The sequence below is a fragment of the Theropithecus gelada genome, chromosome 12 (genome assembly GCF_003255815.1).
Source record: "Theropithecus gelada isolate Dixy chromosome 12, Tgel_1.0, whole genome shotgun sequence".
NCBI lineage: Eukaryota > Metazoa > Chordata > Mammalia > Primates > Cercopithecidae > Theropithecus > Theropithecus gelada.
Window position 1 is genome coordinate 22276566 of NC_037680.1, and position 25905 is coordinate 22302470.

A 25905-nucleotide genomic window follows, 5' to 3' on the forward strand; every position below is an offset into this window, starting at 1 on the left:
TACATGCTAAGTCATTCTATGCAGAACTTACTGCAGAAAGCAATGGAACTGAAATTGAATGGGCATTCCCATACACTAAATTTTTAACTTTTATTTCAGTTCAGGGATATATGTGAAGGTTTGTTACATAGATAAACTTGTGTCATGGGGGTTTGTTATACAGATTATTTAATCACCCTGTTATTAAGCCTAGTACCCATTAGTTATTTTTCCTTATCATCTCCCTCCTCCCACCCTCCAAACTCCAGTAGGCCCCAGTATGTGTTGTTCTCCTCTGTGTGTCCATGACTTCTCATCATTTAGCTCCCACTTACAAGTGAGAACATACAGTATTTGGTTTTCTGCTCCTGTGTTAGTTTGCTAAGGATAATGGCCTCCAGTTCCATCCATGAACCTGCAAAGGACATGATCTCATTATTGTTATAGCTGTATAGTTAGTATATGTACTACATTTTCTTACCCAGTATATCATTGATTGGCATTTAGGTTAATTCTGTGTCTTTGATTCTGTGACTAGTGCCTCAATGAATACACGCATGCATAAAGGGATGATTTATATTCCTTTGGGTATATACCCAGTAATGGAATTGCTGGGTTGAATGGTATTTCTGTCTTTAGTTCTTTGAGAAATCGCCATACTGTCTTTTACAATGGTTAAACTAATTTACACTCCCACCAACAGTGTACAAGCATTCCTTTTATGAACTATTTTTTTAAGTGCTGAAATCGATGTTATTTTACTCACATTTATCAAGTTCATAATATACATAAGCAAATAAAAAATAAAAAAGCACTCTTACACTCAAAGTTGTGCATTGACCCAGATTGCCTAGGATCTCTTTGGGTATTTCTTTTATGCAAAATACTTTATTTTCCAGCAGTATTTATGACTGAATGTTGGTCTGGTTGACAAAGTACCATATTTTAATTAGTCTTAAATAGAATATTTACAGCACCATTTTCATGCACCTATGTGTCTATGTATCTATTTACTTACCCACTTAGCTACCTACTCATTTATCTCTCCCTATTTCCAACTATGGACCATACCCCTCCCCCTCACCAGCATATTCTAAAGTGAACTTTCATTCCCAGGAAAATTAATTAGAGCAGTAATATGAACAAATGAAGATAGCAGCAATGGGCTGTAAAACTAAGGAGACACTATAGTGATGAGTAACCATTTTAGAATAATGCACATATAAAATTTAAAAATAACTTATATAACCCTTTATAAAAATAACTTTTTAAAAAAGGGTGCAGCTGAATCCCTTAGGGATTATGACCAAATATGCAGTTTCTCAGCCTCTTCCTCATTCTCCTTAAATGGGAATATCTGTGGAAGTTTCCATTAAGTCTGCATATTTAATAAGCTCCACACATTGACCATTGAGAATTACTACTTAGCATGTGCACATCCGGAACTGGTTGAGTTATTTCTGACCCTTACTCTCAGGTGAAACATTGACTTAATACAGATAATCTTTAATTCTAGTGGAATGAGGTTTTGTGGATTCAACAATAAATTATAATGAGTGATCTCATCTTTTGGTCTGGGCTTGTGATGTACAAATCAAGTGCATTCCCACCTTATTTACACATCCCAGCACTTCAGTGGGTCACCTCTTCCTCACTGGGCATTTGCTTTGTCCTTGACCACAACTTCCTTTGCTGGTAACCTGGTCATTCATTGCCTCACTCTCTTGCTAGGTTTGAGGTTCTACCTTTCTATTGCCAATCTCCTTTGTGGGTAATTGAGCTAGACCTGAACAAATAGCCGGAATTGAGAACTGTGCCACCTAGCAACAAACCTCCTAGTGGATAACAATCCGCAAATCTGAACTTCTCAGTATTCCCCCGCTCAGATTGTCAATGACTGTTTCTACTCACCTGTTGTATAACTCTTCCTATTCAACTTGTATTCCCAGTTGCCAATATTTACCTAGATTGTGACTGCAGATCTATGTAATTGCTTGACACTGTCAGCACCTTTCAAACTGAACCTTTCTTCACCACGTGTGGCTAGGAGAGCTCTCCAGCAACTGGTCACTTCAGATGAAAAGCCAGTTCCTGGTCCTTTCAGGAGACATAACAGGTCCTTCCAATTTATATATGTGTAGGGGTATGTGTGTCTGTGTGTGTATGTGTGTATATATAATATATATTTTTTATATAATATATATAATATATGTTTTATATATAATATATAATATATATTTTATATAATATATATAATATATGTTTTGTATATAATATATATAATATATGTTTTGTATATAATATATAATATATGTTTTGTATATTATATATAATATATGTTTTGTATATTATATATAATATATGTTTTATATATTATATATAATATATATTTTATATATAATATATAATATATATTTTATATATAACTTTCTTTCCATATAGAATATATGTGTGTGTGTGTGTATATATATATGTCTCACACCAAACACGAACATTATTTCCAGATGAATCATAGTTCTAAAAATAGATAAAAGTTGAAACAACTCATTTAGAGGAAATCATGGGAATAGTCTTTGTTGCCTTGAATTAGTCAAGGGCCTCTTAAGAGGGCAATAAAAAGTACTAATCATAAAAGGAAATAAATAATAAGTTAAGCAATATTAAAATTAAGGACCTCCATTAATGAAAATATGCCACTAAGAGAGGGAAAAAGCAACCCGCAAGTGGGAAAAGATAATTATTGCAACAAATATATTAAAAATATACTTGTGGTTATAATATATAAACAATATATAAACAACTTCTATAAATCAGTAAGACAATGGCAAACAACCTGATTTAAAAAACAAGCAAAAATATTGAATAGGCACTTCACAAAAGAATATTGCATAGCAATCATCTTTACAAATAAAAGTTCGAGTGAAATAAGCCCAGCAAGAAAAAGTAGACTCTTTAGGTTTTCATTGATACAAAGTTCAGAAATAGGCAAAACTCAGAAGACAGAAGAATGATTAGCCTTAGTAGGGTCAGATGGGTAGTGAGTGGAACAGAGCTTTGGGGAAATTCTGGAGTGCTGATAATATTGTGTTTCTTGGCTCAGCTGTAATTACAAGAATGTGTTCAGTTTGTGACAATTCGTTGAACTTTATATGCAAACATAGGCATGCACACACACATATACACACAAGCTATTTAAAATGTATTTTACTCATAAATAATTGAGCAAGAGGGAACTGATTTTTAAATGCATTAAAGGAGATACTCTGAGAACTTTTATTTTAATGATATAGTCATTGTCCTTCACAACAATAGACGATGACATTAGTGTCCCATCATTAGACATGCCCTTTTGGCACTGAAATTCAATCTAATAAATTCAGAGTTTGGAGAGGAGCATTAGGGAAAGATGAATAGATACAACAGCAAATTCGCTAAATAAAACAAATGTCAGCCATATTTGACTGCTGTCAATTACTGATTACTGTTAATTACTGTCGAGTACTAATTATGCATTGTGCAACTTCCACATATTTGAACCCTGGGCAGGCCAAGATAGAGATAGCCTGGCGTAACTGCAACCAGTGGGTGATTAGATTTAATCTGTCTGATAAAAAGACTTTGCAACTGAGTCAAGCAATTTAAGAAAGAAACACTATGGAACAAGAAATCCCAGGAAACTGAGACAATCACAGGTTAAAATTTACTTTTTGCTCTTGATACTCTCCCAACAAAGATTAGAGAAGTAGCCTGTCCCAGCGAGGATCTAGGACTCCGTTTGTTTCCCCAGTGTTTTCTAACGCTGTGGCTGCTGAGCAACTTGTTCTAGAGCTGATGTTTTCTCTTTAAGTGACATTTCATCATCAGTGCCCTAAGATAGTCACCCTGTTTTCCCTTAATTGATACTTGTACGCAAGAGGCGGAAAATCGCTCAGCATTTCTTGCTAGATTAGGTCAAAACTGACAGAGGAAACAGAGAGAAGATTGCATTACTTATGCCCCTTATGGCTCTCATCTGTATCTAAGAAGATTGCCATTTTATAAAATTTCTTATGCTCCCTAAATGTAATTACAATGGCGCAGGCATTTTCTTCCTATTTGCGTTTCAATTTTTTTTACTACCTGCCTGATCATCAGAGGGAAACTCGGAAGCAGTTCCACTAATCTTAACTTTATTTTCCTTATGTCTCTTTAATTAGATGCAATCGCACCCTAGAAACCTTTTCTTTCAATGCTTTGTTTAGTGATTCCTGTTAAGTCTTTACCTTTCTTTTCATTTGATCGGTGACCAGAAGCATTGAACTTGTACCTAGATGTTCAAAGTGAGGTACCTAAAATTCTGGAATATTTTTTCCAGGTCACAGGGTGCTCTTTTCGTAAGATTAATGTTTACAAATAGATACTGTAATATTTATTCTGATTTAAAGTTAATTAAGAAGCATCCCACGAGCATGTTATATATTTATTTTGCAGTCTCAGGGGTCAAGGATTCTTACTTGTGGATTTCTTTTCATCAAGTATCTTAGAAAGGGGTTATACCTTAAACAAAATCATCAAATTTCCCCAGGATCTATAAGACAAAGTCCCAATTCTTTAATAAAAATAGACAGGTTCTCCTAATGCAACCTTAATCAACCATAGCTTTCCCACTTAGCCACCAACACTGTATCATCTTGTGTGGATGTTCACTTCTGTTTTCCTTAAATCTTGTGATCTCAACCTGCACTGCTCTTGACATCCCCTGTCTGCCTTTCAGAATCCTGTTTATTATACAGCATCCAGGCCTAACATCACCTCCACCCTAAAATCGTCTCCAGTCCCATTCTCCATTGCACTCGGATCAGACTTCATGATAGGCAAGCATGCTTGTGCTTAACTCTACTGCAGGGTGCTTAATAACTTTGCAGAACCCGTGGGATGTGGCAAAGTCTATGTCTCAGAGTAGAGGCTCAATAAATATTTGAAGTGTAAAATCAGCTGCTTTGTTCCCAACAGGATGGAGTTTGAAAGGCTAAGAGCTAAGAAAGATCAAGGTTGCCCACCACACACTTATTCTACTTTCAAAATATATTTTACTTGACATTTTCACCATTTAAGATGGCCACGTGCAGTGATAATAACTGTATTACAATTTATCATGCAGCAGACTTGTCAGACTTTGTCAGCAAATGCAGCAAATACTCCAGATTCCCTGCTCTAAGTTAAATAAATGCAAAATCTTATTATCACATTTCCTATATATAACACCTGCCCAGTCAAAGACAATGTTACCCAATGGGGTGGCTATGGTCACATTCCTTTACTGTGATCTTCCTTTCTCATTATATTCGACATTTTTGAAACTGAGTTTTATTGCACTCTCTCAGCTTACAGAAGTGGTCGGGGAAATTAGACTTAATAGAGATGTAGAAGCCACAGGGAGAAAAGAAAAGGAAAGTGAACTGGAAGGAAACTGAAATTAAAACGTTATTTTGGTAAATGGCTGCTGTGGTGGAGACAACAAACAATTGCAATGAGAGTTAATTACTGACCTGTCAGGAAAGTGTGACGCGAAGGTTGTGGCACACATTACTGGAGCTACCACGACCACAAGTCATTTCCACAGGGGAACAGACTTGTTCTATCACAGATCAACATAAGATCTTTCTAGGGGATAGAAATGAATTTCTCGGAGAAATGCTATTTGTCTGTGGAGTTGCCATGAGCTCTTAGCAGACCCGGAGAAACGGCTCCTCTCATACATGCAGAGAAGGGAATGGGGTCATGTCACCACAGAAAGTTTGTGCATGTTTAGGCAGAGGGGACCTTGGCTCCTTGTGGTGGATGTGCTAAATATACAGCTCCCTTGCCACAGAGTGAAAACCCAGGCTGACACTCGTGAAATAGGAATTCCCTGAGTGTATGACCATTGCTTACCTCTCAGATTTTACTCACAGAACTCAGTGATGACGTGTGTCTTGCAGAAGCATCCTTCTTTTTAGGGAAAAATACCAAGTACCTAACAAAATCTGAAACTCAAGAAAGGCTATTCTCAAAGCAGAAATCCCTGCAAATTCTAAGATTGTGATAAATTTGGTCATTTTTTAACAAGAAGAAGACATAGGGCTATTGAGAAATAGAAATATGGTATTTTTCACACTAAAAAATTGTATGAATCTCCAAGCATACTTTAATACTGTCCTCAGAAGGCATAAGAAACATTGTTTCTTTCTGCCTCTAACTTATAATAAAGTATCTATAGTTTATTTACTCTAACAAATATTAGCAAGGGTGAGTTACACATTTTTAAAGTAACAAACTTGGTCAAAGACATTTTCTTATTGACAATGCTTTGCCAGGCTACATACACTGGTATATACTAGGTTCCATATTTTTTTTACATTTATACATTCAACAAACATTTAAGTCTTTATTATTTTGTCAGGAAGCACAGGAACATTTACAAAAGATTAAATAGAAAGACTTGCATGATATATACCTAATGTGGCTATGCTATGATCATTTTATCTGCCAGATTTTCTTTACATTTCTTGTTACCTTTTCTTTCCATACACAATGTCCACTTGATTGGAGGGTCTATGGCAAAATCAAGGATGCTGGGTAGTGTGGGCCCTTAGTGCTGTCCTAGAGTTGTTCTGAACAAGATGTGACACCTTGGGGATGATGTTCAGTATACCCAAGCCTACATTTTCTCTGTTCAGCAGCATAAAGATTATGTCATAGTGCCTATCCAGTTTTTCCCAGCTCAAAAATTTCTTAATATATTTTTACTTTTAATGCTATTGATGTGAAAGAGATGTCAAAAATACACATTCTAACTCAAAAGGGCAGGCTGCTGAGCCTTAGTGTAGTTAACAGAATGCAACAAATAATTGGGAGAGCAGCTATGAAATTTATGATTAGATGAAATATCATGTTCACTCTTATTTGCAGTATGAGTAGGGAAATCAAGCCCAGAAGCCCAGGACACCATCGAACCACGCAGGTTGAGCAGAGCCAAAGTTCATGTTGCTCTTATGAAGTGCATTCTCATTACTGCTTCCTGTTTTTAAGCAGGATTGAAAGGAGAACTAGTGCAATATCACAAGGTATTCTTGCTCTTCTGTTAGTACATGTAAAATCAGGAAGTCTAGAGAAATAGTGAAGCCAGTCTTAAGTGATTTACATTTCAATTTCCAACTCAGGGATATTTATTTGGGGAGTTTAGTAAAATCAATGGATATCTCAAACACATGCAAAATGAGCCAGTTCTTCAATATTTTCATTAGTTATTCACCAGTGCTCTGTATGCCTCCTGTAAGAACATAACCACACAAGGCATCAATGTTTTCTCTAACAAAACTTAATAGTAACAATAATGATGATGACATGAGTGAGTGACATGTTCTAGGAAGAACAAGGGGAATGCTGAAGAGGCACATAGATCAAGCAAAACCTAAACTTCATATGACTTGAAGTTAATAAGCCTGATGTTACTAAATTACATAGAATAAGCATAAGCAAATATTATTGATTTTACAATCTACTAAATCTAGAAAATTGAGGGTCAGTGAGGATTGAAAACATGGGTGGAACAACAGAATATAATTTAACATTCCTGTGAATATTTTTGGAATAATAATGCAGAAAGAGTCACAAAACTGGAGTTCTGCATTCTCTTTCAGAGAACACCCTGCAATTAATACAGATATTCCTGGAAGGACAACCACTCCTAGGTTCTGGAAGCCAAGTCAATATGGACTCTGAGGTGTGAGGGTTTCTTTTGAGTCGATGTTTAGCAGGCTTTGCAATGGAGTTTCTTCCCTAGAACCTTATTTCATAAAGGCTAAAAAATAAGACCACCATGGCAGGGACATTGCATCATACAGCTCTAGGAGGCACCATTTTCTAGAATGCAATGTTAATGTCCCATCCCCAGTCACAAATCCTACTGCCTCTGAATTTATGTAAGGGCATAAATAGAGTGGACTGATCAATGCTCTTCTACTCTAAGATAGTTCTTTCATGTAGCCAGAAGAGTTTCCAGTTTGAGATTCAGTTAAATCCTTCCTTGAGAGTTAAGGGAAGGTCTGACTGATATAATATTGTGTTAGCTAGTCTAATTATCCCCCTCCCATATACATCTAAGTGATTCATAGGTAGGGAAGAATGGATGATGGAAATTTTTATAAATTTTGACTGTGTATTTAGATTAAGCCTAAGTGAATGCTGCAGTGGGTGCTCTGGCAGCTGAAATATGAAAAGGATTATAGGGTGTCTACTAGAGAAAAAACTGTTAGGATGTAGGCAGGGGGAAACTGGGGAGTTGAAAGGGAGTAAAGAAAGGGATTTTTGTGGGACCCCAAAACAACTTGCAAAATATGGCCTAGAAAGAGCTCTGTCTGCTTGGAATGAGAGGCTCTTAATGGGATGAATGAAAGGAAATCATCTCTGAACCCACAAGTACAGCAGTCACAGGTCCCATAGCCACTGACACAGCTGTTGTTATCATCCTGTTAGATTTCCATCCTCAACCGTCCTCCTTCTGTCCTGCAGCAGGGCTCTGCTTCCCTCTTAATTGATCTCCATTCTCAATTCATCCACAAAAAGCACTGTGTGTTATGTAAGTCCAGGACAACACATATTCTCTTCCTCAGAGTGTCTACAATACCAGCCTCTCTGGTACTGGTTGGATTAGAAGGGATGGCACTCTCAGTCAATCATTCAGCCAGACGAAAGATAAGCAAGATGATCAGATATCCCCACAGAGAGGTCAAGTGCCATGTTCTCTATGAAATCCACTGTTTCTTTCTTTCTTTGAACCTCCCTGGTACTTTATATTCCCTTCATGACATATTTCAATACCTACCTTATAATACCCCAGGTATCTGCACACCTTTGCATTGCTGAATCCTTTGCCAGAAATGTCCAACCTGAACTGACTTAGCTCTGGTGTGATCTGATCTTCTCTTGCAGACTTCCTCTCTCTCCACCTCCCACTTCCAGCTGAGTTTAATGCCATTGCTCCTCTCCCCACTTGGGCACAGCCCTATTCTCAGTTAATTATTGATTGTTTCCTATTGCCCTCACCAAACTCTGAGGCACTTGGTAAACAAAGATTATCTCCGGTCTCTAAAATGGTGCTTGCCACTTAGGAGAATCTCAATAAGGGTTGAAGGGGTATATATATATATGTCTTCTGTTGATAGAAATCTTTAAGATGAGGTTTTGTGTCATTTTTCTCTGTCTCCCCAGAGCAACATAGTGGTCTGCAAAATTAGAAATACCCAAAGATTTAACAATAGTAGAAGAATTATGAAGTAGCATCAAATCAATGACCTTGTAGAACAAAGTACGTGGGAAGCAGAATAAAGAGAACAAACTGAGTGGAGAGGGTGTCAACAAAATGTAACGACAGGGTCAGATGGAAAAGGAAGTGAGGGCTGGAGAGGAGACAGTGAGCAAATTAAGAGAAATAACATTAACATTGTGGTAGGGAGAGAGATCAGCCTGATGGAAAGATCTGAGAAAGGAAAATCTTGAAAATATTTTCCGCAGCCTGTCCCCAAGAAAACAGAGGTGGGGAAGCCAGATAAAAGGCTTTGTAAGGAATCCAGCCTTTTGACAGTAGCACATCACGAAGCAATTTATGGTTTGATTGTGTAATCAATATAGGAATGCAAATTTTGATTTGACACTGAAATTTGTGCAGCTTCTGAGGAAGCAACATGTCCTATAAATGGTGCAGGGCTGGGCTATGTAAACACTGTGGCTAGATGCTCTTGGCCAGAAGAGAGTGGCTTCAGACTGAGTGATTTCATCCACCAATATTACAAACACACTGTCCTTAGAGTTTGAATCTGTTGAATAATGTGGGAAATCAACACTTGAATGCACTCAAAGGAGAAATTATTTTTCTAGAAAATATATGATTTTCTTCTTAATATGTACTTCAAATTTTTATTCCATACTTATTGAAAAAACTCTTGCATTCTCAATTAGATACTTTTGAATAATACATTACTCATGTAAGCACATAGAAAGGAAAATAAAAGCAAAATAAATTGACTAAGCAATTACTAAAACAACTTTTCTATAAACATCTTCGTGAGTTATAACTGAAGAATCACAAAGTGCAATTGTTTAACGTACACAATTTGTTCATTTTTAATATGTGTAAATGCCTATGAAATCATTACCACAATCAAGGTAACAGACATATCCATCATCGCCAAAAGTTTGTTCATATCTAATGTGATCCATACTTGCCTCTATCCTTTCCCTAAGGAATTACTGATCAGCTTTCTGTTAGCATACCTTAGTTTGCATTTTTGAGAATATTATATAAATGAAATATAACAATAAATCTTCTTCTTCTTCTTCTTCTTCTTCTTCTTCTTCTTCTTCTTCTTCTTCTTCTTCTTCTTCTTCTTCTTCTTCTTCTTCTTCTTCTTCTTCTTCTTCTTCTTCTTCTTCTTCTTCTTCTTCTTCTTCTTCCTCCTCTTCTTCGTCTTCCTCCTCCTCCTCCTGTTCCTCTTCCTCTTCTTTTTTTTTGGCTTCTTTCACTCAGCAGAATAAATTTGCAATTCATCCATGTGGTTTTATGCATCAATAGTCTGTTCCTTTTTATTGTTTATTGTTTTCATTGGGTAAACCAAAATGTGTCTACCTATTCACCTGTTGATGGACATATGGGTCTTCTTTTGGGAATAAAATAACTGCTCCTTCACCTCTTTCTGCCTGCCTGTTTTACTGGAAACATTGTGAGTCTCTCTGATCCTCATCTTTTTCTATATAAAAATATGGGTTTAATGGCTATTTTATAGGAGTTTTTTGAGAATCAACCATTGAGCACATTGCTTAGCACACAGTAGATACTAAGTATTAGCTTCTTTTCTAAGTTGTAGTTTAATTACCTTACTGGGATTTATTGTAAACTAACAATTTTCCTCCTATCAAAATGTTTCCTTTTCTATTCATCTTAGTGTCTGCCTGCTTGGCCATTAGAACGAATGATTCTAGCGTCATTGTCCAACAAACATTGGGGTAGCTATACACTTGCCTCCTTAAAACATGATTCTTCTTTTGGATTATATTCGCTCCCATAACTGACTAATCACAGTTTCATTCACTGTATACAGTGCTCGGTGCCCCCTATAGGATGTCTATTAGGTTAGACTTGGAGACAAGAATCAATCAGGAAGAGGGCTGTTTCCAGAAAATGAGAAAATGTGTTTGTATTGTAACCATTCTGTTTGTAATGAGATGCTGTGTTCACTTGAGGAACTTTTGGGGAGGGGCATTTGGAGAGGATTATGGATGAGGGGCTCAGCTAAAGCTCTACCAGTCCACCCTCTGGTGCTGCCACAGTTTAGTTCTCTTTGTTTTCTTCCTCCAAATTCTATTTTTTCTCATTGCTGCTCCTTTAAAGTGTGCCCATACTAAATTTTCTTGCCTAAATCAGACTCCTTCTATTAAAATAAATGGTGCTGATTTTTTTCTTCATATTCTTTATAAATATGATGTCCAACTAAGCTAGCAAATCTAGTTCAGTTGGCAGATGGCAGTGGATGAAGGAATTTTAATTTCCCCCTGTGGGTATTGTGAGTGGAAGTGGGGGCTCTGGGGTCTGTTTTGCTCTGACATCAATTTTTCTTACTTAAATTTCACCTTATTCATAGAGATTTTTGTTCACCAAGAAAGGGTGCTGATGGTAGCATGTAGGGGTAAAGTGGGTAATAGACCAATGAAGTTGTGCATAAAAAAGCACATATCCTCAAGATGATTGGCTGGCAACATCATTTCTATATAAGGAAAACTGTATCTCATTGCTGTTAGGAGTTTCTTAATGGAATTAAGAATCACAGTCTATCATTGTGCTACCTATAAACTTCTGAAATCCTACGTTATGTATAGTGCTATCCACATATAAAGGTCCTAACTGACAAAATAACTTACAAAGGAACTACTTTTTTCTTCACCACTGAGAGAAGTGAAGACTCTTGTTTATCAACTTTTAATATCGTAATGATTAACAGGGACACTCCATCAAGAGTTTTTCATGGAAAAGCATATGTTTAGAATAACATAATGTATTTTATATTTTCTCAGGATAGCACTATAATATGCAGAAATCTACAAATTCTGATACTTCTTTGGAAACACTGAATTCTACTCGCCAAGGCACAGGAGCTGTGCAAATGAGAATCAAAAATGCCAACAGCCACCATGACAGGCTCAGCCAAAGTAAATCCATGATCCTCACTGATGTTGGGAAGGTCACTGAACCTGTAAGTCAAATACTCCAAATATCCCAAGTTCGTTGTCATGAAGAATTTTGTAAAAAAAAAAAAAAAAAAAAAAAAAAAAAAAAAAAAAAAAAAAGGCTAATTAGTCTTGTTTTATTTGTTTTCCAAATGTGCATGAGACAACTGTTTTTGTAATGCATTTTATCTTGTGTATTTATAGTCATAATAATATCCCCAGTTACAAGAGAAGGGCTGGGCTTAATCCAGAGTGATAAAGTGGATTTGGAGCTAGACTGAAGAGCACCTTTGACTCATTTTAAGGGCCTCTACTATCATGCTTCAGTGTCATAAAAATAATGAGGTTATGCTAGCATGTGGTGTTTGTACTTCCAAATACAGTACATCACTTTGAAAAGCCAGAGGCTAAAATTAGCTAAGAATGAATTGAGGAAAAAAAAATCTTAAAACAAAAATGTGAAAATCTCTTCCTTAAAATCTCCCAATAATATATGATACTGGAAATTATGGTTTGATTTGGAGTGGGCTTAAAGGATTGAAATGCTGTGGCTATTTAAGGTTTGGAGAGGAAGCCATTTTGTCTCGATAATGTGTCATTAGGAAGATTTGAAATAAAATAGTTAGAGATGAACTCTACTGCCAATTGTGTCGCTGGCCCTGCACGCATCCTGAGCCACTAAACCCACTGATTGCGATGAGTCTCCTCTGGTTAATTTTCTTCCATAATGGTGGTAACTTGCAGCTGAGGCCATAGGATGTTACAAAATTATTTATGCAATGTTAGCCACTCTTTTGGACCCCAGATCTATTTTGTTTCTCACAGTGAGAGCAAGAACAGGGAGAAATAGGTTAGCTGGGGACAGGCTGAGTTCCAGTCACTCTGCAGAAACATGTGAGCTATTAATTGAGTGTTCTGTTAATATCATAGGGGCCTATGAAATATTCAGCTTCCTAACTGAGTTATTAAATGAGATAAACTTGCTGAATAGCATGTTACCAATTGCATTTATTCCCCATTTTTTCACTCAAAAAATTAACCCACAGCAATCTCAGGAGCTTGAGAAATATGTGATTTTAATCATTCTTTCCTCAGGTGTTGTAGACAAATTTAGCATGAGGAAGCCAGTGATTATATCTGAGGAGTGAGAACTACATCCTTAGATAAAGTAACTAATGAGATATGCATTTTCCTTTATTTACTTTCTCATTTAAAAGTATTGTCTCCTGGGAGGTACAACACGGCCAGCCTGACTTTACTTTTAAACCAGCTAAAATGTTCATCAACTATGAACTTGAGACAGTGGTTAGAGTAAATTATTGGAATCTCTATAATGTATTATCGGTAAGAACTGTACCTTTGAAAAAGTTTAAAAGTTAAGTATATTTAATGATGCCTAACATATTTTATTGGCTGTGTTTAACAAAAGGCACTATGCCGCAGTTGTTTTTGACAAGCATGAAAACATCACAGCATGAGACTGCAAAAGGAATTATGGAGAGAAATTACAAGTGATCCATCTCTCAATGAATTATCCACCTCAATAGCCCGCAGAACTCAGCTACCAATTAACACCTACTTTATTACATGTTGGGATGTACTTAATAACTTTCATGTGTTTATGCACTATTACCTTGACTGATGCCTCTTGTACAATTAGGCATAATTGGCATATCAATATGCAAAAGTTAAAAGGATTAACCCTCTTAAAACTAATGAGCATTTCTGTATCCAGCTGCTAAATGAGACAAAATTAGCATTTTTCACTTTTGGGCAGGATTTTATCATGCAGTTTCTCATTGTTGATATTACCTTGTTACATAACTTTAGTTTGGGGGGTTGTATGCTGGACTGCTAGAGAATAAGAGTTTTCCAAAGTTAAATTAGCTATAATTATCCCAGCTTTTGTTTCCGCATTCTTAGCCTGGGCAATATGTATTCCTCGATAAGGAACAAAAATAAAAGTTACTTTTGGTTATGTGTGCTCAGTGCATAATTATATAAAAGGGGTATTTTAGTGAGGATGTGTCATTTCACCGAGAAAACTTGGCTCAGAGATACTGTATTGAAAGCTTGCCATGGCACTAATTTTCTTTCTGTCTCAGTTCTTTTCATCTCTTTTTTCCATGCACAATTTTCTGACTAGATACTGACAGAATGTAAAGTATTTTGGCATATTTATTCAAACAAGCCTGTTAAAGTTATCTGCTCAAGCTAAACTAAGAACTTGATTTTTCAGAAGTTGGGTGGTGGGGTGAGGTCAAGGGGGAGATTTTGAATTTAGAGGTGGGAAGTGATGGGTACTAAAAATGTGTGCACATATTCACATGCAGTAGGATTTGCTGTAACAGAAGCGCATACATGTAGTCTCTACAGAGAAAAATCAAAAGTATTTAGAGATCATACATATGTCATGCATCCTACTTAATATATATGGCATATGCATACTACTTGTTCACTAGTATAACAATTATGCAAATCTAATATGACTTACTGGACTATATAATAACACAAGGATCTGATATTACATTCATCATGACTTAATTCATTACAAAAATGATAAAAATATTCTAGGGTCAAATCAATTCTGTAATTTTCTCATAAATTCATAATTTCCTCTCATAAATTTTGTTCAATTAAAATGTTTTTAATATGACTCTTAACTTAGAACATAATACAAAATTCTACTGTAAATGTCGTAAAAGCTTTGATTCTTAGTATCTTAACTGAGGAGTACTATGAAATGCCAATATAAACATTTATCCAACCCTAAGCTATGCAAACATAGGTGAATTTACTTGCTAAATTAGAAATTTTGATAACCTAAATGTTACAGGAAAGCATCTCAGTAAAACAGATATGAATCCTCCATTAGTATTTTATTGGTGATGTGCATCATTTTCTTTAGACATCAAATAATCATTCTAAAATTTGGTTAATAAAATCAATGCCTTTTCAAAATTCAAAGAGGTTACTTTTTGACTTGGGAAATGTTGGAGAGGTGGGCAGTTTCGAGAGGGGGAAGTGGTTTGCAAGAAAATCGCCCATCTGCAAGAGAGATCCGGAGACCTCCCTTTGGTGGGGAAAGCACAGTGTTTGGTCTCAGCGATTTGTTGTCCCGTCCTGAGCAACGGAGTGAGACCTCATAAAGGTAGACAGCTTATTTACCAGAATGTGCTAAACAGAAAATCAGACAGCTGAGGACCGGTAGATGGGGGCAAGTGAACTGTGCCTGTTTAAGGACCAAAAAGACGAATGTGCAATTCAGCAAATAGTGATTGCAAAAGGTTTAATGTGGCTTTGATGTTATTTATAAGAGAGATGCTCCGGCCTAATACACAGTTTAGAATAGATATTAACGAGGAGTTTAAATAGCCCGAATCAGGAAACTGCAGATATATGATTTGCAGGCGAGAGTAGTTTCGGCATTTAATGCTAGTGTCTTAAGCAACAACGTGTATGAATATTCACCGTTTCCATCTTGTAAACCCCACAGAAGGGCATTACTTCATTCATGGCCATCATGAACAGGAAAATATTTTTTTTTAATTGGTGTTCAGATAAAGACTTAGGTGGAGCCATTTTTAAACATGAACATACAAGATTCCTTTTACTTCCATTAACAGACTGTTTGTTCACTTTTAAAATATATTATCAGAAGAAAAGAGGAAACAATTTTCTTTTGTTTCTTACTTCTGTGATTATCGGATACTTGCCAAAGTTGTGGCTAGCCAAAAAGGCAGACATAAAAATTGCTACTAAAAATATAAACCTTCTGTTTAGTAGAGTTTTTAAGAAATATTATGAGATTGTAGGGCTTGTCCATGTTTACTTCAAATCAAGCTTATAGTTAGGTTTGAGGCTTTGTTTGTATAAATTGTCCTGAAGTGGATCCTGATATTTAATTAAAATGACACTAAATCACATTGAATTGATAAGACTTGGCATCTCAAACAAAGGTAATTGCCCGTATTGGTTTTGTGCAAAAATAGCGCTGCTTGGAAAATGTGCAGCCAACACAGACTGTCAACTCCATTTATAGATCAATATGTGAAAACCATTGATCAGGCAGGCATGTGTAACAGTAACACTTTGCATTTATTTGTTGTTTTTATACCACATTAAGGCTTACAGGATTATAGGATTCCTAAATATTTTGACTTCCTCATAAATATATGATCTGTTGCATGTTAATTAAATGAGAGTCTGCAGCCATTTCTAAAATTGTTTTTAGTTTGATGATTTCCTTTTATTGCTGTGGATCGTATGATCTGAAAATGGATTAGTTTCCTTCTGCATAAAGATTATTAAAGCTTATTTTAATGTGTCCTATTTAGTGTAAGATTTGTCTGTATTTTTGCTTTGAAAAACATAGATACAGACAATTATGTTCTCGTAGCGAGTGGCTGATCTTTTTTTATTAACTGGACATTCTCAGAGCTCAGGGTAGAATTATTTCCTGACATACTTTGCACACCCTGTAGATAACGGGTCGTCTTGATTTCCCTGATAGAATTTGTTTTCTTTCTTTTCCTTTTGTCTAGGTCTGTCGTACAGGCATCTGACCAAACATTATGTAGAAAATAAACTGATCATCTCAATTAAATTCTAGACACACACAAATATAATTTAAATTCTATTTTTCTGATTCAAGAACAAGCCTTATGAACTGTTCTTATACACTGCATTCTTCAGTTAAATCTTTCTTATCTCATCAATGTAAGGACAGTGTTTTGTTCCTAATCTTTATTGGACTATTGTGGATGACATTTGTAAGCCATTTTGGTTTATAAGGAAAAGCTGGAGGACAGTGGAGTGAGACTCTCCAAAGATCCAAGCCTCTGATATGACTACACAATAATGTGTCTTCCACTGCAATTTTCTTTACCACTGAGATGGCAGTTTTGTTGAGATTTTTTAATATTTTCTATATACATTAGGAGTACTGCTTTCAAGACAGTGCTTTTTATACAATATTAAAATAATGAAAGAAACAAGATTTTAGAAAGAGCAACAAACAAATAAGCATGAAATTCAAAGGTTTTCTAAGGTATTTTGCAGACTTGCTGTAGAACAGATGAAAAAGTTTGCCAGCTAGAATTTTGACTTTTACACAATACGCCGCGGGGGGAAGAAGATTTAAAAACTACTGGAGATTTCTTTCCTTGTCCTTGCCACCCTTGGCCATCTCATGCTGTGAAAATCTTTAACTCTATTTACCAAGCACAAATTGGACTTGCCAAAAGGTTCAGAAAGTTTATGACGACAGTGAAGAGTCCATACTTCAAAGAAAGAGCTAGGGCTCTCACATCCACATATGTGGCTGTGCCATTTCTATCTTAACCTGAGCATAGCTAAATTTTTTTATAATCTCCTACTGATTGAACATGGTGCTGAATGTACATGAGATACATTTTTTTAAAAGTTAGTCCTCTGATTACTAATTTGAATCCAAAACTCTAACCTTGTTAGCATCTGGACTTATTTCCATAATAACAACCCCTTCAGAACCTACAAAGTAATGAATAATTGACAACAAATGAAATGTTTTGATAGTTGTCGGCACAAAGCATGTTTAATGTTTTGTGTTGCTTCCTAGCTAATTATGTAGATGACACATTTGTCAGACCTTGACTGCCATTAGAAACGTGTTTCCAGAGGGGAGAAAAACAGGCTATTCATAGAGTAATTAACTAGAATGCTCAATGACCTGTGAGAGATTCAAATCGCTGCCAGTTCAGACATTGTTTTGTTACAGAGCAGAGGGGTAATTAAAATTCCAAATTACAGTCCTATGATGGAGCATTTGTTTGTTGACAGTATACTCTTACTCTAGTTTGTTAATTTTTTTTTAAATTGCTTCTAATCCATTTTATAGCTTTAGGAGTTCCGTCTTTGAATTTACTGACAACTAATATTATGGTAAATTGTACTTCAGTCGAGTACTGCGTGCCTCACAATTTCAAGGGACCACAAGGTGGGTGGGATAAAATAGCTGCTTCTCAAGACTGACAGATCAGGTGCTGTCAGCAAGAATGCCTCTAACATGGAACATCTTGTCAAATACTGCTTCCAATTCCGTATGAGGAGGAAATGAACTAGTGGAAAATACAAAAGTGAAGAGGAAAGCAGCAATGAACAACTAGAACGGAGCAAGAAAGCTGCTCTCCCAATAAGAAATGATTGATTAAGTGTTCTGTTACCGAGAAGGAGAGAAGAGTGAGAGCTGAGGATGATTTGGGAAATGGTGTTGAGATTGTGGTGCTGAGTTCAAGGCAGAAGATGCGGCCTTCTGTAGGAGGGCTCACCCAGATCACCCAAAGGGTGGCATGTTTCACAGTAACACCTTTCATCTCAGGTCAATAACAAACCATGGAATGACAGGTATCATTCATGAGCTGTTTCAAGGAAATACTGGGATAGTTTACAAATCTAGAGGGCTAAAGTAGTCTAAAAAATTCAGTTCCAGTGGAACATGTATTTAGGTTGCTGAAAGTGAGAATATAGTTTTATTAAAAAGATCTGACAGAAGTCACACGGTGTTTGATGCAGGCGAACTGACAGAGGCATCCAGTGAGCGCTGATTATCCCGAAGTCACTGTCAGCTAGGATTGATTTTCACTTTCTCCATTTATGTAACGGTTCCTGTAATACAGCTGACCCCGAATCACGTTACCTTGTCATTTCTCTGCATGGATCAAGAAGAGATGAGCTGAAAATAGCTAGACACTGACCTTGAACTTACCAGAAAAGTGAGAAGTGACAGTGGGGTTTTTCTGTAGTTCATGTACAAAGACGAAGGCACACTGTTCCTCTGTCAAGTTCACTGCAGCAGCACAAGGGGGCAGAGCAGTACTAGAGATTACAGGTAACACAGCTTCTGCAACAGCATGGGAAGACTCTGAAATACAGAGTCAGAGCCAGAGGTCTCATTTTTACATCTTAGTGTAGACATAAAGGAGAATTACTGATGAATCAAAATCTCGGGTCCCGTGATGTTCATAATCAGTAATCTAAAAGTGTACATTCTAATTAAAAAAGGTTACCTAATACACTGCATGCCAGCAACTATGCTTTTCCACTAAATTATTTGCAGCATCTCTTATTTAATTCGTATATTACTCTCACTCTTAAAATAACTTTGGAACCATAGTCAATATTATTAAGAGAGTTTTAATTTATGGCACACTCCCAAGGTGATATGTGTCACTTTACATACAATTGTGTCAGCAGGTGGGAACATTCTTTACGTGTTTACCAGGTATTAACACCCAAAAATTAAAACTGGAGAATGTTTAATGGCAGTGTGCTCTTACAAACAGGTAAAAGGCAAGCTAGAAAATGGTGTTTGCTGTTTGATTTACATTTATTTATGCCTGTACATCTTCCCATTTTAATACCTGCCTCAATTTTCAAAAATGTATTTTAATAGATCATCATTATAACCTTGATTAATCTAAAACACAGTATGTCAAACATTATCCTTTGCTTGCTAGCACTTAGTTAAGCTAAATCATTGCTGTACTGATGCTGAATGTTTCTGATAAATGGCACTTTAAAATCTTGGCAAGTGAAGCAGAGAACTGAAGCAGGTTGGGAAACAGAAGAGCAAACACTGACTCAATTATCCCCCAGGTTGTAAGTGCCTTATGTAATGGCACGGTAGCATCTTTGCTTGTGTGATGGCACAATAACATTTTTGCAGGCCTCCACAATAACTAGACTCTTTCTTGTATACAGTAGATTCTATGTATGTGTACATGTAGTATATGTATATATACACACACATTTCTTTATATAGATATATAGAACATATACATATCTATGTACAAATACATATAAATATATGGAGAGATGTGTATGTCTATAATATATATTTGGACCTATTTTTATATTCCAGGAAAAAATCATAACATATATATTTATAAGCTGAAATATCAAGATTGCCTCAAGGTTCTTCTTCTGTAAATATAACTCAGGACAAACTGATAATAGGAGCAGAGAAACAAGTAGACTTCCAATATGTTTCAAGGATAGAATAAACAGGAGATCATTCTATTGCAAAGAATGTGGCAGAAAATATTCAGAATATCTGTGTCATCACAGAAATCTATAGTACCTAGGTTTTGCCCTCTGGCAGAAGAAAAGCACAAGTCCTCTGACTTAGAAAGATTTGCTATTTGGAGGAGGCAATATAAGTGGGGGCGGCGTTGTGTTTATAGCTATAAAATTTGTGTGTCTAAAAATGACACCTTCGAAGGCAAGCCTGAGGAACAGTTGCATTCCTTGAGAATCACACAATTGCTTTGCCTTTCTGCTCCTCAGAGGGTGCAGGAGACCTCTTGCATGGCCTCTCCTAGGTGGTAGGAAACCCATCCCTAAACGGTTGATTAACCTCTGCTTCAGAGGTCAAGACAGACATAAAGGTGTTGTCTGCTAATACACTTCCCCAGAGTTTTGTTTTTTGTTTTATTCTTTTTCTTTCCACTGCCTTCAGTGTGCAAGGCTTTTAATAAGGGACTTCAGTCCCTGATGTGTTCAGATTCGGTTTATTGTTACCATCTGTTTAATTATCCTCTCAGGTTTGTGTTGGAAAGCATTAAAGTATTTCATCCAGCCTTTGAATCCCTGTGTTCCTAAAGAGATGTGGGTAAAGTACATGTCAGTTTTCAAAGAGCATATTAAAAACTGATAAGCAGAACCATCTCCAAACAATAACATGTAAGGCAAAGGCATTTTTTTACATTAATGCACTTACAACTAATTAGCAAATGTACAGCAATGTGGCACTCTCATGGAAATGATGCCATCTTCTCTACATGCAATCTCATATGCTTCTCCTTTGAGGTGATGGATTTTTATGATTCCTATTCACTTCCAATGCACTGACAATAAGTTTATTGGGGGAAGAGATATGGAATTTGATTTGTAATAGGATATATAGTTGTTATATGTCAAGCAGATTTGTGGATGTGCTAAAGTTAAAGATAAATCTCATACCCAAAGAAAAAGGACAGAATGTTTGGGGAAAATAAAAAATCCAGGGAAAATTCAGTTACATGATTTTTTTCTCCTCTTCCTCTTGACTTTCCTCCTCATTATTATTATTACATTTCATGTCACCATTTTTAATACTACATTGTATGCTTTTTTTTTTTTCTGGAGAAAAAGCGGCATGTTGCTTCCAGTAAGCACTATAGTCACCATTGTATCTGGTGCAGTTTTCCATGTGCAAAAACCATTGATAACAAAAATTACACTGTCTGACACAGACATGTTATCAGTTTATGTCCAAATTATTTTATATATGACTGTTACTGAAATTTTCAGAAACTATAAAACAAAATTAAGTGTAAATGTGTAAGTAGCAAAATGTTTTAGATGTCAGACAGAACCCTGAAAATCAAAAGGAAATAAATCATGCTTTTACTTCCTAAATCAAAGAAGCCAAATGATTAATAATTATTCCTTTTTATGTATCCCTTACACGACGATTTCAATAAACTTTTTTTTTCTGAGATTCCAAGATGTTATTAGATTAAAAATGTATTTGAAAGTGTTCAAAAATGGTAGTTTTGTTTTTATGTAAGTACCTTTCCACAGTACCATAAACATAAATGACCAAAGTACTGATCTCTTTTTATTCCTTTATGAAGAAACCAGTGCTGTTCTTGCCTTATGCTCTTACATTATTTTTGTGAAGGAAGAATAGTGATGACACCAACTTTCCTCCACTACTTTTGGACACTAAACCTGCTTTCTTTCCCACAGGGTAAAATAAAGCTGCTGTCTTCATATTACCAATGAGAAGGGACATGTGTCTCCTTGCATTGAATTGTCTCAGATCATATCATGTAGCACAAAGTGACCCAATATAGGAAGACAGGAAAACAAAGTGACAGTTTTGTTTACTCTAATATAAACTCCAACATCAAAACATGGAGCAAATCCTAGAGGCCCACTGCCAGATCCCATGAATTAAATAGCAAGAGCTGATATTCTGTACTTAAAAAAATGTATTCAGGGGATATTCTGTAATCAGCAGCGAAAGGTTAATGAACAAATAAGCTTAGCTCAGGTTAGACAAACTGAGTGTAACTACCACTGTTTTTAAAGCCATGAGAAAGTGAATCTGGCTGATATTTGATAATACATCACACACTGTGGTCTTACCTATTGATCACAGGCTGACAATGGGTAACCTTTCATGGCAACTTCCTCTTTTGCCATGAATTATTGACAGTGTTAATGCCAATAACACATGATCAAATAGACAGGAAAGAAATTTACATTCCTGGATGTACTATCCTTAACCTTCATCCCTTTAACGTCAAGAAAGACAAGAAAGACAGAAAGACAGAAGAAAGAAAGAAGAGAAAGAAAGAAAGAAAGAAAGAAAGAAAGAAAGAAAGAAAGAAAGAAAGAAAGAGAAAGGAAGGNAGAAAGAAAGAAAGAAAGAAAGAAAGAAAGAAAGAAAGAAAGAAAGAGAAAGAAAGAAAGAAAGAAAGAAAGAAAGAAAAAGAAAGAAAGAAAGAAAGAAAGAAAGAAAAAGAAAGAAAGAAAGAAAGAAAGAAAGAAAGGAGAGAGAGAGAGAGAGGGAGGGAGGGAGGAAGGAAGGAAAGAAGAAAAGAAAAAATGTCTTCTTTCTTGTCTTGAAAATGCTAACGAATTAGCTTTGACTTTTAGACAGGTTATTCATGTGACATCCCAATAATTCTCATCCACAACACCATGTGGGTAATATAGCCCTATATTTTAGGGAATCTTGCTATTGTTATTTTCACCCTAGTGTCCTCTAATAATTTATAGATCCTAGGAAATTCTACTCTAACGGTGTGTCCTAAGGTCTCTGCATTAATAATTCCTGCTCGCTGAGTAGTCACCATCTCAATCCTGCCCCTTTGTGTGTCCCTCTAAGAGTCCCCAAAGTGGGAAGTAGGATAACAAGTTTCATCTATTCATTTCATCTATTTATTTATGTATTGGTTCATTTTTATTGGCATTAACAGTATGTCAGAGACTCCTTTGAAGGCTGGAGACATAAAACAAAAAAGTTTCTCTGTCCTCTAGGAGGTTACATTCAAGTGAGGTAGAATCCTTACCTGGAATAGCCCAGACTCTGCTGTTAGCGACCTAGACATCCTCATTGCCACTGCCACCACCACTTCTTCACACTAGTATTAGTGTCATGTACCTTGCATTTTACCAGAAATACTGTACAGCATGCTTTAAAATGGCCTGTAAACAAGAGATGTTCACCTCCTGTAGGATGAATTTATGTGTGTTGTACATCTCAAATGACAAGCTTTGATTTTTTTAAACTTCAAATTATAAGAGTTCCACCTGATGTTAACCTGCTTTAAACTCCCTTGCACACTTTGACCTATTTCCTATGTCTCGTGTTTGGTGTACCCAAGCTATTGAAGTGCTTTCTTTGGTAACGAAGTCAAGCTGTTAGTGTTCTTATCTGGTTAGATTTATAATGCCCCTTTTATTCATCATTCTTTCTTTTTCCTTCTTCCTTAGTCTTTTTTGAATTTCTGATAAACTTTTTATTGAAGTTGAAATAACAATTTTTATGAATACAAATAAAAATGTTAATATGTTTGATATCTATAACTATTTTTGTTTCAACATGAAAACTGAACACAGACACAATTTAAACTTCTACAGAACATTCAAAATTTTTAAGTTCTTGACTTAAAAATTTTACTTTGATCTTTACTACTGGGGAATGACTAAGCATTGTCCTTCAAGTATGCATAATTTATAGGGTTGATTGTGGTTTGTACATGATCTAATTATAAACCTACCAAAGCAGTTTTTATCATTAGTGTTGTTCTTATCTATTCTTTATTCTTATCATGCCATTGTAGCCTTTCAAATACTTGCAGGCCAGTTTACTAATGTGCAGCCCACCAAAGTGATTACATTAACCAGGAGACAAAATAAGCTTTACTGAGACCTCACAATTCCTTATTTTTCTTACATATGGATAATGGGACAGCAGCCTCGCTATGAGAATGGACCGGGAAACTCAGATTGGATTCAGTACACATTTAAGACCATGGTTTCTCACTTTTTGACTGTTAACCTGAGCTTGCCACCACTCACGCTGCCCTTTCTAACTCTGAGCCCCTATCTCCTGTCTGACTGCTTTGATGAAACCAGTCTTGGAAGATCCTTGTTCCCCAAGATTACAAACACTTACCTAGAACTCCGGTTGCTTTTTTTCACCTATGCTTCAGAGGCCTGTTTCAGACTTTTCCTCATCAAAGACAATGACAACTTCATGTCTACTATTCACACTTTAGGGTGAGAATGATGGGTCTAAACAGGGGTTATCATAAAGTGGCGGCTCCACCCAGCCAACATCACCAGAGGTACTTTTTATTTGGTTGGAACTGTGTTTTTAAAAATTTGAATTGGAAAGTCTTTAATTGGAGTTGCGGTGTTTTCTGCAGGTTGCATTACCTGCTTGGCCCTAAGGACATTTGACTTGGTATTCTTAAAGCTATTCTATTTGCTGACTGTTCAGAGGTGAGGACATAATGTGGTAAGTCGAAAAATGACAATTGTTGGTCATAAATTTGAAAACTTAGAAGATGACAGTCATTAGGCATAAACTTAGAAGTGTAGTTTTCATCACATTTCACTGACGATAGTGCAAATAGTTTATATTACATAGCTAAACAGGAATTTTCTTATTCGGGTTTTCTCATTTGGACTTAATTTCAATTATTTATGCGTTTATTATTTTAGAGACAGGTTCTGGCTGTGTTGCTTGGACTGGAGGGTAGTGGTACAGTGGCGTGTTTATAGCTCACTGCAGCCTTGAACTCCTGGGTGCAAGTGCAAGCAATCCTCGTGTTTCAGCCTCCCCTGTAGCTAGGAGTACAGGTGCCCACCACCAATCCTGGCGATTTTTCATTTTTTTTTCATAGAAACGGAGTCTTGCTGTGTTGCTCAGGGTAGTCTGGAACTCCTGGCCTTAAGCAATCCTCCCACCTTGGCCTTCCAAAGTGCTGGGATTACAGGCATCAGCCACCGTGACTGGTCCTAATTTCAATTTTAGTCTGTTAAATTATTGTAAATTAAGGAACATCTTGCTGCCTTTCAAGTAACACTAAAAAGTAACCATGGTTTTCTATGGAAAAGGTGTTCTCTTGTCATCAGGTTTTAAATATTCTGTTTATTCTGGGTTACCTAGGGTTTAACTGTAATCATTCTGAAAACTTGAAGCTACTTCGTATTTAGTGAAGCAGTGTACTTGTAAATCTTATCACAAAGAATCACACAAGGCCCTTAAAAATGAAAGAAATGACGGTAACATTTCACAATATCGTACAAAATTTAAATCAACTTCGATTTGACTAGTCATCTAATTATCATCTTTTACTTTACATTCTCACTAATTAATTTGGAGACTTAAACTTGGTTAGAATTTTTATTTCCTTTTCCATTGACATGTAACATCCATTAAGAAATGAAACAACAAAAAATGAACTGTACAAACACAGTCTCCACTCACTTCTTCATAGCCAAAATGTCTTTTTTGGGAGCATCTGCTTTACCAAATAGAAGCTTTAATGGATAGAGAAACAGGTTCACATGAGGAAGATAACGCTACGTGGCCAAGGGCCTATTTAGAATCTCTTGACTTGCAACTGGCATGTTGAATTCCAC

General features: G+C 36.1%; 1 protein-coding gene across 1 annotated transcript in view; it reads left to right on the plus strand.

Annotated features, from left to right (window-relative positions):
- Positions 1–25905, plus strand: part of ARHGAP15 (Rho GTPase activating protein 15) — a 630382-nt gene that overhangs the window by 14430 nt on the left and 590047 nt on the right. Inside the window, exon 2 of the mRNA XM_025405285.1 lies at positions 12067–12245. Coding sequence (XP_025261070.1) covers positions 12081–12245 — 165 coding nt within the window. The 5' untranslated portion in view covers positions 12067–12080. The remainder of the gene's footprint in view (positions 1–12066; positions 12246–25905) is intronic.